At 36.1% G+C, this 12,547-nt stretch overlaps 1 protein-coding gene across 5 annotated transcripts in view; it reads left to right on the top strand.

The window, feature by feature from the left end:
• The first annotated feature begins 1,590 nt into the window (after positions 1 to 1,590).
• LOC112835907 (protein phosphatase 1 regulatory subunit 1C) overlaps positions 1,591 to 12,547 on the top strand; it is a 125,729-nt gene continuing 114,772 nt past the window's right edge. For all 5 annotated transcript variants that reach the window (XM_073904636.1, XM_073904643.1, XM_073904628.1 and 2 more), the window contains exons 1-2: positions 1,591 to 1,774; positions 3,479 to 3,539. In XM_073904636.1, the coding sequence (XP_073760737.1) occupies positions 1,694 to 1,774; positions 3,479 to 3,539 (142 nt within the window). In that variant the 5' untranslated portion in view covers positions 1,591 to 1,693. The remainder of the gene's footprint in view (positions 1,775 to 3,478; positions 3,540 to 12,547) is intronic.

Raw genomic sequence — 12,547 nt, 5'->3', positions numbered from 1 at the left:
TTTATAAGTTTCCCTTCAACACTACAAGGATGAGCACATCACAAGATGTCTTGCTTGTCAGCACTATTCTCCAGCTGAAAGTGCTTCCACATCCACATCCACATCTTCATTTGCTTTTTCCCCTAGTGGGTATAGAAAACTACTTGAATAATGCATATTACTTTCCATATTCTTCCAACAGAACATTGCATACTGAAATCATTAAGATGGATTCCTGGTATGGACTCAGAATTTAAACAAAAGAAAGAAAACCTCATTTGTAAATACCTGGAATAATATTCAGTACCTAAATGTATTCTATAAATTCAAAAACATATCAAAAACCTAGTATTCTTCAAACAAAGCCTTTCAAATAAGAAAGTAGAGCACTCAAATTCTTTCTGCCATTAAACAGCTTCATTTTCAGGCTTCCTTCACAAAAGGAGCTGAATGAAGGAAGGCCATTTTAGCTCTGCTGTTGCATCCCCTTAGATTTTAACAGATGTGGAGATCAGGTCACTCCCTCCCTTTACCTTCACCACTAGCCAATATGACCATCCTCCTCCATCATTCTGGAGATAACCCCTTTTATGCTTTTTCCCCCCCCCAAGTCCTTTACTGTGTGTATATCCCCACTATTGACAATAAACCGCAATGTTGGATATCATTAAGTTTCACTAATGTTTTCTAGTCACTTCTGTATTCTTCCAAATCAGAGGATATAACTGGCTCTACCAGGACATGAAATAGAGGTCATTACAGCAGCAGTGACTTTCAAGCTGTTTGCTAAATTTAGCTGTCCAATACTTTCCACTCTAATGAAAACTGTGAACTACAATTATAGAATGCTGGAACAGAACATGATCTTAAAGGTCACCGAGTCCAATCCCATCGTGTTTCTGATGAAGGTATGGGGGCCTAGATACAGTTTGAGATTTTCCTGAGGACACAGAGCTTGTTAATGGTAGAGATGGAGCTTGAACTAAAATCTGCTCAGTCTGGGGCAGCGGTGTCCTTATTATACCACGGATGCTCTGCTTCCCATGGTCCGTCTTACCTAACTAGATCTTGCAGCAGAAATATAGTTGATATTATTGGTTGTGGCTTACCTTCTGCCCTTCTGCGGCCATTCATCAATTTGGTGGCTGGTGTGAAATGGCAAGGGTGTCTGACTTACAAGTTGCTACAAGAGAAATGAAATTATTTCATACCCAAACCCTGCCCCCAACTCTAAAAACTTCCTGCTTTATGTTCATCAATAATGAATGGCCCATCCCTGCAATACTCAGAGGGAGCTTACATTGCACTTTTGAGCAGCCGGTTAGTAATGTACAGTGGATAGAGCCTTTCTTTCAAATCCCAGGGCAGCGGGTCCTTCAAGGCAAGCATTGCATTTTCAATTAGCTGCTGAGTGAATGCCTGGCATGTGTATTAGTGAAGAAGCCCACAATTAGCTTATTGTTCCTTTCTGTATTGTGCTGAGACGTTCTAAGAGATTGGTGGAGGAACAGACAAGCCAGGCATCACTGTGGAGTTGAAGAAGGGATTCACTCAGACCTCGGCATCTTCACTTGCTCGCTCTGGAATTACAGCTATTTATTACGAAGTGCCCTGTGTGGCTGGGTGGAGTGTGCCTGAGGAAACACATCCCAGACACCACCTGGGGTTAGTCTTTCTGAGCCCTTCCAGTCTCTGACTAATTCTCGTCATTATCATGGAGCCCAACAGTCCCAAAAAGATACAATTTGCTGTGCCTTTATTCCAGAGTCAGATTGCACCTGAAGCAGCAGAGCAGGTAGGTGGAATTGGGTGGGGACCAGTTCCTGTATATAAAGTAATATGGACATACATTCTTATTAACTGAAAGCTTCTCTACCTCTTGAATTTGCCTAACTTTGTGACTTTCCAGGATATGTGAATAAAAAATAAGTTGGTTTCCATATGGCACTTGTATTTGAGTTGCACTGGGTGATCTATTGACTAAAATGTAGCATTTCATGTGACAAAAAATTGCACCTGTTAGAGAAAAAAAATGGTTATATTAGTGATTCAGATTTGGATCCAAAAATCTGTTTGCTTTTGCTTACTAAATTAACAAGTTCAACATTTAGAGAAACCTTAAACAATTCTCAGAATTAGCAACCTTTTATTTCATTATTTATAAAATAAAAAAGATTCACTTAACAATGAAAGCATTAAACTCTGAAATAATTTCAGATTATAGGGTTAATATTTTTTTAATGTTTTTCATCATATATTCTAAGCAGTAATTATAAGTATGTATAATATATGACAGGATTTGTAGGTGGTATGTATAATTTAAAAGACATTTTATTCAAAAAAAAATAAAAGACATTTTATTCCGATATTAAAATAGTATTAAACATTTCCTGGATTCCTTTTCTATGTCTAATATACCTATATATCTACATTTCTGTCTCTCTCTTTCATGTAAAATTGGTTTACATCTGTATCACCTTTCATATTCAGATTTATTTAGACTCCTGATGCAATGGAATCCCTTAAAAGACCATTTGTGGTAAAATTACAACAGTGGGGAGGCAAAAGCAGAAAAAATTTATGGGGTCATCAATCTAATTCATTAATTTCTTACAACTTCAATTATCATTGAATCCTTTTCCAAATATTTTACACAAAGTCTTTAAAAATAATTACCGAATCTGAGACTCATAAAACTTTCTAGGGTGTTTTGATAATCTGAAATAGATCCTCCCAGACTCAGGCCAGATAAATATAGCCTTGAACTTCATATATCTATATTGGATGGAACATTGGTTCTGTCCTGGACAAAATGTCATTGGTAAATTTTATCTTCTATCCTACAGACATATATTTTAAGAATTTACCTATATATTTAAGAAATCAAGAACATTTTAGAAAGTCTAAACATAATATGCTCCTGTAACTCTTAAAATAAGAAAAAAAAACCCCACATCAGACCTATTAGTTTTAAGTGAATTACTCTCCTAAAATCCATACTCATTCTTTATTTGTCCTAAATATGTTACTAGAAAATAAGAAAACCTTGAAACATTAATTGAAATTAAGAATTCATGTTGTTAAATTTAACCTGCTAGAAATTTTAAGTTTTCTGAGCTTCTCTTAACCTGCTTAGAAATAAGGATAATGGATCTTGAAAGCATCATCATGATGGGGCTCCAAGAGAGCCATTAAAACTAGCAAGGCATCCTTGTACCTATGCTGCATATTATTTCAGCAGCATCATTTGATTACACACAACTATTTCTTTTCTGTGGAAAGGTAGCTTTTTTTGGTCAAAGAAGGTGATACTAATATCTGGAAGTTCTACTCTCTGGCTTTCCATAATTCAAAATAGTGAGCACCTACTGTGTGCTCTCCAGAAATTTGCTTTTTTATGTCGGGAAAAGATGAGAATGGAACAGTTCTGCAAGCTGTAGAGTAACCCGGGACAGCATCTGACTCTCACTGACCTTAGCTGGGCCTTTGTTGTTCACAGATCAGAAAAAGAAGACCTACACCAGCATCGCTTGTGATTCTCAACGAACATAATCCCCCAGGTAAAGAGGCATGATGTCTGCACTGATGGAACAGAACAGAATTGTTTGAAGAACATCAGAGAGTATGTCATTGCCAAAAGGTTTCAATTTAGGATTTCAGTCAGTCCTAATCTAACAAGCTAGTCTATAAAAATGAATCATAAACAAAATCAGAAATATAGAAACTGTCTCAGTCAACAGTCTGCTTTTCCTCTAGAATGACACATTGGTGATGATACGCTACAAAATGGTTTCTTGTTTGTATAGAGTCCGGTTCAGTGCTTATTAATGAGCATGGTGGAAAGTTGTTGAATTAGGTTCCAAACCTCAAATTACAGTCTAAGAGATGCTTATATCTCTATAGAGTAGGGTTTTTTTTATTTATGAAAGCTTGTCATGGGGTGGGCAATGAGCTAGCACTGGCCACAGCTTTGCTGCTGATGTCATGTCTGAATAATGCAATTGACAAGTAACCAGATCAATTTTCAGCACTGCCCATTTAGGAGTCATTCTGAAGGGTTGCATCCATTTGTTGAGGTTTTACTTTCCATTTCCTGTAAAAAGTAAAGCTGCCTTATTCCTGATAAATGACTGTGATCTGCAATACACAAACATTATTTACTTATTGAATGGAGGTGATTTTTATCTCACATTTAAGTGCTGTTTCTAGAAATACAAAAAAGACAGCAAAGGTCACAGCATTAATTTGCACACAGGCAGGACTTGGTGTTGGGTTTTTTACAGGTCTAAACAATATGAGTGGACAAAAGGAGTTTGAATAACAGAAACATAATAAGTCTAAGTACAGGCTGTAGTGAATAATCTGTTTTAAGAATACCAAGGCAAAATAGTCTATGATTTTTTTTTCAAATTCCTTTCTAATTAGAGAAGTATACATAAGAAAGTAAAATTCTAATAGAATATTCATCATTGAGTCTAAATCCAGGAAGGTGTTCAGCTGATGGGAAACCAAAGCAAATTTATTCCTGATGAAAATAGGGTTTGTTTCTATTTCTATTTCTTTAAAGTGCTATAGCATTTGAAAATCATTTTCAAATGTATTATCTCAATAAATTTTAACTCATTTTGGTTTAATAAGAAGTGCAAATGGTATGCACTTACAATTTACAATAAACATAAAACTAAAATCTTCTGGGGCGCCTGGGTGGCTCAGTTGGTTAAGCATCTGACTCATGATTTTGGCTCAGGTCATGGTCTCAGGGTCGTGAGATGGAGCCGTGTGGCGGGCTCCATGCTAGGTGTGGAGCCTGCTTAATATTCCCTCTCTCCTTCTCCCTCTGCCCCTCTCTCTAAAATAAATAAATAAATAAATAACATAGAAAAATAAAATCTTCTCAGATTGGAAGTCATTTTACAGCAATTTTCCATCACTGTCTTTGCTCACAGCAGCAACTTTTCTACAATGTCCTAGAATTTACCTCCCCCTAAGCCAACCTTATAAAGTGTTGCCCAACTTGATTTCTAAGTGTCCTACTACAGGTATTATTACTGTTTGAACATAGTGGAGCTATGTAAATGACCCTTGTGGCTCTCATTCAAGCCCCCAAATAGTAACTAATGTTTTTTGAAAACCAAATATGTGCCATTTATAGATGAGGGAAATAAGTATCAGAGTGGTGAAGTAATTTTTGTGGAAGTTACTCCACTATAAGTGACAGATTATACAGACAAACTCAGATAAGTCTGATTCTAAAGCCCATGCATTTTCTACTGCACGATGCTGGCCCTCCAAATTTCAGTGTGCATTATATAGTGAATTCTCTGTAAATGGGATTAGACTTTCAGGCCCTATTGACAAGCAAATCCGAACCTTAAATAAATCTTTTGCCTAGACCACTAAAATTAGTAGATTAGGAATTATACTTAAGTATCCCTGTGAATCAAAATTAGATTTTCTCTAGAAATCTTTTTCTTACCAGACCTCCTAATCACTAGAGATGGCATTGTTCTATTTCCCTTATTGACTCCATACTTCTGTTTTTAATCACCACTGGAGAGAATTTAGATGCAAATAGCATCTCACAGAGAACTGTGTCATTTTAGTAATGGCATCTCCCTGCATCTTCATCCTCTTTTTGGAAACTAGAATAGTTTAAAAGGGACTGATTAGCCCTTGCCTGTACATAGTAATGTGTATTGACAACCAGAGATTTCTGGACTAATGGTGGGTTCCTGCAGCAAAAAAAATCAAACACTACATAGCTTCCCCAATAAAAATGATCTATAACCATGATTACTGGAGAAAAAAATGTAAGAACCAAACAAACAAACCAAACAAACAGCAACAAAAGAACAAACACCACATTGAACCAAACGAAACCTAGATACTAATCTTCACTATCAATGTGGTCTTGGTTGGGTAAGGGACAACATCTCCAAGCTTTATTTTCTCATCTATAATGTAGAGATAATGTCCATCCTTTCTACTTCCCAAGGTTGTTGCAATGATTGAAAGAATTAATGTGAACACCCTTAAAAATTGTAAAGTGCAGCATATGTTAGATGTCATTAGCTGATGTGTTCTGGAATACAACCTTTGCATGTGATATTTAAAAGTTAACATAAGAACAGAATTTTCATAATCTCATCCGTACTTAATATTTCTGACTGACCCAAAAATTCTTTGTTCCAATTATTACCTGAACATTCTCTACAAAACAAAATAACAGCAACAACAAAAACTTCAAGTGTTAAATGACCTTATTTAAGCAATTGTTTCTTCGAGCCCTAAAAAACAATATATTCTTTAACAAATAACAGTTGTGTACAGCTCTAAATTCTGGTAAACTAAACAAATCTCTTCAATTTTACTGAAATTTCCCAGAAATAACTGAGTGTTCCTGGAATCACCTGTCATTAATGCTACTTAAAATTCAAATCCCTGAAAATCTTTATTTCCAATTAATGTAGCAAAGAAAACTAAATTTTCCATTATAGAGACATAATTAACAAACCCTCCCAATTCATTTAATGAGACAGGTATCTTATAATCACGGTTAAATGAATTAAACATAGCTTCCCTTTTTTTTAACCTTTCCTGGAGTTTGCAGAAATAGTCGGTTATAGAAGTATTTGAAGACTGATTTGTTTTTAGATTCAGAAAAACATTCATTGCTTATATTTGATAGAGGGGAAACAGAATAGAAAGATATGTTAACATGTTGCTAGTTGATCTATGCTGGTCTAAACACATAGATGAGGTAGGTATTTGATTGGTAGGATTTCAGGGCAGCAAAATGTGCCCTCAGTCCTTTTCGATCCAATGGCCCAGAATTCTCAGCAGCAGAAGCACTATGGAAACAGATACACAACCTGTTTAGGATATATCACCCTTGGGCATAGGTTAACAACCATAACTTAACTTAACTCAAAACAATGGGAAGCAGAACTAAAAATTTTGAATAGAAGTCATCATGCCCAAAAAAATTTAATAGCAATGGGTGTGTCTTTATGGTGGAGAGAGCAGAAACTATGTGTTTGCTTGTAGGAATGACTCTAAAAAGCCAGATGGCAGTAAAAAGAGGCTTGAAGCCTGACATGTAAAGTTAGAAAAGGACCAAAGACAAATTTCAACTTCTTCTTTTCTTTTTTTTTTTAAGATTTTATTTATTTGACACACAAAGAGAGAGGCACAAGCAGGGGAAGCAGCAGCGGGAGAGGGAGAAGCAGGCTTCCTGCGGAGCAGGGAGCCCAATGCGGGCCTCGATCCCAGGGTCCTGGGACCATGACTTGAGCCAAAGGCAGACGCTTAACGACTGAGCCACCCAGGTGCCCCTAATTTCAACTTTTTCAAATATTTTCTGGGGCTACTGGTCTAAGTGACTTTATAGCAAACTGCTTATTTTTCTGTATTTTCAATTCATCTTCTGATGAAGGGCCTATTTATGATGAGCTCTCTGAGGCTATACCGAAGAGCTGCATCATCTATTCTTATACTCTACGCTTTTACTCTTGTATAATCTGGAGTTAACTGCTTTGGTTTCAGTATTTTTATTTAGAGAAACACATACAAATCCTCTCTATTTAGAAATAAATGGCAATGACAACTTTGCAATTTACTGCATCAAATTTCTAGATTTACTTAAACATTATTTGTCTTTAAGTAGACTTATGAGAAGACTGTATATTTGGCTACCAGTATTAGAAATCTAGAGTTGGAAAGAACTTCAGAAAATACCTAATCTAACCACACATCTTTGTGAAAGATACAAAAATCAACCCAAGTCCCTGAGACTTGCTCTACTTCATATATCTCAAAGAAGAATCCATAATTACCCCTACTTTTCAATTCTAGATCCAATAATTTTAGATGTTAGAAAATAGTTTTATCAAACTTGGGTGATATCCCCACTTTATTCTAAAATAACTCCTTGTTTACTCTCTTCAATAAAAGTTTATTTACTCATCTCTTTAAATACAAAAAATAATTCTTTATTATTTTCTTTTCTAAATTGAATACTCCTAGTCCCTATAAGGGCCTTAATGAACTCTATCCAAATTTTCCTTTTCTCTTGGCCTTTGGAACCCAGAGCTGGATATGATCTTTCAGTAAAAGCTCTCCTAGGCCTTCTGAATATTAAAGTTTGTGGCATTCATAGTCTTCCACTTACTTTAAGCAGAGACAATATGGTTACAATTAAATTTAATGGGCCTGATGCCTATCATGCATGAGTGAACTGTAAGAGGCCTGGAGCTTAGTGAAGGTTTGGGTAAGTACCCAGGAGTTTGGGCGCCATTTAAAAGTTTATTGTACATCTAAAAAGTGGGACCAGAAATACAAAGTAAAATAGTTTTCTGGGGACGTTTATTGAACTTCCTATCAGAGCCGAATTTGGGGGAGATCGACTTTCTCTTTGACACTTTTGGCTTTAAACATTCTTAGAAATGAGGAATAAAAACAAAGTATTTTCTCAAATAGGTGAGGATCCTAAAAATTAATATGAGACACAGGAATTAAATATCACACTTATCGCTGTTCAACCTTGAGATAGTAAGACAGATAGTAAGTCTAGTCAGTAGAGAGAATTGGGTCTCCCAATTGATTGGGCTGTTTGACTCCACAGACTGAAAAAGAAGCCACAGTCCATTCTGGATGTAGCATATGACTTTCTAAATGAGGCTTTTTAGGACTGCATTTTAGGACTCTGACACTAACTTAACTAATGAGGTTTTGAAAGCTCTGGACTGATAATCCTGAGACATTGGATGATAGCTAGAGAATATTGCTGGACTGAGATTGAGTCGTTCAAAATAGAGGGGCTCCAGGAATTTCTGATGATGAGGAGGTTTTGCAGGGTCAACAAAGTTAAAGTGGAGATTTATTTCCAGTGTTAGGACATTCATATGCACATAATCTCTTATCATGGAGATCTTCTGTTTTACCAAATGAATGATTTGTAGTCAAAAGGCAATGGGCACCTTGAGTGCAAGCTCCAAGAATCACACTGAGGATTTTCCTGGAACTTAAGGATAGGTAGGAAATCATCAACCCCACACCTGAGGTGCCTGTCACCTCCAAGGACCTCCAATCAAATGTACTCAAATAAAAGCTGTAAGGGACTCACGGTCCATACAGTTTTGGTTCATTCTCAGTTTTCTTATCTTCTGTGGGACTGTTGTAATTCATTCTGATCCACAATCCTTGTTGATTATTCAGCATTTATTTTGCCTTTTCACTATTAATGGCAATATAAAACAAAAAAAGTCCAATATTTGAAGATTACTTAGGAGTTAACTGGTATTAATTTCTAAAGAATTTTTAGAAAAGCCATTTTTTTTCTCCTCAGCATTTATTACTATGAGTTATTGAATGCCAAACCATGCTGAATAATTTAAAGACAAGTGACGCACGTGGCTTTCAGAGATTCATGTACTGCACAATTGATTGACTTATTTTCCCATAAATACTCAATCTGGGCAGCCAAGTAGCCCATTCAATCAGAATAACTGTGAGCCAAAGATGAGGTTCCAGTTCTTAGTAATGCCAAGATTTGCTATACTGTAAGTATTCAAAGGAATTAGCATAATCTTCAAATTAAATGAACGAAAAAATGAAAGGGCAAATCATAAAACTGTGAAATAGTTTTATTTCTACTTTATTTCAGCAAAATTACTACTTTTGCTCATTTTGAATAATAATATATACTGATTACTTTTTATGTTGATTTTAATTAGAAATACCTTAGTGAACTATGACAGAATGACAGTAGGGGTCAATTCACTTCATTTTTTTGTTCTCTGTTTGCCTACTTGTGGGGGAATATTGCAGATGAAAATAGCTCAAAGGTACTTTTGCGTGATGTGGAGAGGCAGTATTGGTAGTAGGTAGAGCACTGGCTTTGGAGTAATACGTGTGTTTGAATTTCAGCTTTGCCAGTACTGAGTGTGTAGTTAACCTCTATGGGCTCAGTTTCCTCCTTTCGTAAGGGGGATATTGAGGTGTGAGAAAATGCTTAGCACAGTGCCTGCAACCCAGTAGATACTGAAGACATGCGACCCCCTGCATCATTATACCCATGCTGAGAAACGCTGTGTTCTCCTAAAACTTATATTTCTTATCAGAAGATGACCCAGCTCCTTTCCAATTCTGGCTACGGTGTCAAATAGTGTCAGTGTCCTCAAGAGATGGGGGTTCTTGATAAGAGAGAAGATGTATCCTATCTCCTAATTCATCAGGATAAGAATACACAGTGACGGAAGTGTTATGTATCTTATACTGTGATATTTGTAAGCGTATCTTACTTACAAATAAAATTTCCATGAAATATGAGTCCCTTAGAATTTTCTTTAAAAAAAGCAAGCTACTGAGGCGCCTGAGTGGTTCAGTCAGTTAACCAGCCAACTCTTGATTTCAGCTCAGGTCATGATCTCAGGGTCATGGGATTGAGACCTGGGTTGGGCTCAGTATGGAGTCGGCTTGTCCCTCTCCCTCTGCTCCTCCCTGCTGCTTACTCTCTCTCTCAAATAAATAAATAAAATCTTTATTTTTATTTATTTATTTTTAAAAATATTTTTATTTGTTTGAGAGAGAGAGAGAGAGTGAGACAGGAGAAGCAGAGGGACCTGCAGAGGAAAAGGGAGAAGGAGAAGCAGATTCCCCATAGAGCAGGGAGCCCGATGCGGGACTCGATCCCAGGACCCTGGGATCAGGACCCAAGCTGAAGGCAGATGCTTAACTGACCGAGCCACCCAGGTGCCCCAATAAATAAAATCTTAAAAAAAAAAAAAAAGCAAGCTACTGATGTCTATAAAGTTACAAAAGGCAATAGAGATCTTTGTAACAGATTTGTATTTGACCAAAAATGAAATCCATATTCTAATAGTATGTGATTATTAATTATAAAAATCTTTTAGAGATATCTATCAAACATTCATTTGATTGCTCACATTTATTTCCACTCCATTTGTTTTCACTTCCTTCCATACACTATCCCTGTGCCATATTTTGGCTAAGCTTTCTTTTTCTGGTTCCTTCTTTTAGTTCTTTTGCCAGATCTTAAAGCTTAGTCTAGACAGGCTCATTTGTGTAAATCAGTCTCCATCTTTTCCACCAATTTCTCTTATTTAAATTGCAGCATGAAACTCACTTAAATCTCAAAAATTTTCTCTGACTAGTATCATCATTGTCTGGCATTTTTGTTCTAATACTGTCTTCTCACTTCCAACTCTTAAAGCTATTTATTGGTTTATATATTCAATACAATTCAAAAATATTTTTTGAGTCCTTATTCTAAATCCTCTAGGAACATGTGATTTAGATAGTAGAGAATAATATGTCTACATGAACCAGGATACAACTGTAAATGACAGAGATCCCAACTGCTCAGACCATGGTAAGATCAATTCTGGCCAAGACATAAAGGAACTTATTTCACATGTTCATTAATCTATAAAGCATCTGTATGACTTATTTTGATCTTAGGGCTTTAAGTTTTAAGGATTGGGTCAGAACTAAAATTTTACTATTTATTCCAAACTAGTATAATAGATACAGCTACTCAAACTAGTAGACTGAGCATCAAGTTGAGTAGATACTAGATGCCCATGAGCTATTACATTTAAATGGATAAAAAAAAAAAGATCCTCAAACCAATGGTAATCCATCAAACTTTTTGGGTACTTACTCTGATTAGGAAACAGTGTTAGCTGCTCTAGGAGATAAAACAGATAAGTCGCTATCTCTGCCCTCATGGAGAAACCTACCTGAGACATTTATAATTTGATACATGTATACTGAGAGTAGAATAAACAGCATGTGGCAAAAATATAAAATATATTTCAATTCAGTATAGAAATGCCTACATTTTGGGGAATTCAATTATAGTATTATAAAGTACAGTACAAAGACTAGGTGCTTGATAAATGGCAACTATTATTTTGGGGTGGCAGGCACATGGCACTTAGGAGTAGAGATGCTGGAATCACTCAGGTCTGGATATAGATTTCAGATGGCTGCTTACTGCCTATAAAGTTTATGCCAGGAAAGTGGCTTATCCTCCCAGACCCATTAAGTGAGAAAGCTGGATTCAAGTGGCTCTGAAGTGCAGGTTTCTTTTTTTAACATTACTATATTTCACTAAATTTAAAATATATTCATTAGAAGCTATTCTGAGTCCTTTGAATAAGAAGATGTGCATTTTTGTGTCTTCAGAATAATATACAGGTACCACACCATCGTCGATTGTTACGGAGAATTTAAGGGCACATTCAGTTTCAAATTTAAGATTGAAAAAGTTATGAACAGCTCTTTCTAATTGTTTCTAGTTCATAGCCATATTTAAGACAAACAGTAAATTAGTGGTACTTGACAACCTCTAATAAAAAATCTAGCCAAGCTGTGTAATGAATCGAGAGGAGTTATTTCCATGTTTCTTTATTTTAGAATAGCTCCAGAACAAGCTTCAAGCTTTGGGACGTCTTTTCCCCCTTTCTCCCACCATTTTCTACCCTTGAGTTTGACCAGGTAGTGATGTGACACGGTTCCAGCAATTCCAGACACAATTTGGTAG

This window comes from Callorhinus ursinus, unplaced genomic scaffold (assembly GCF_003265705.2).
Source record: "Callorhinus ursinus isolate GAN/ISIS: 27379988/994484 unplaced genomic scaffold, GSC_fseal_2.0 scaffold2, whole genome shotgun sequence".
NCBI lineage: Eukaryota > Metazoa > Chordata > Mammalia > Carnivora > Otariidae > Callorhinus > Callorhinus ursinus.
Note: the sequence above shows the minus strand (reverse complement) of the source record. Positions and strands in the feature narration are given on the sequence as shown.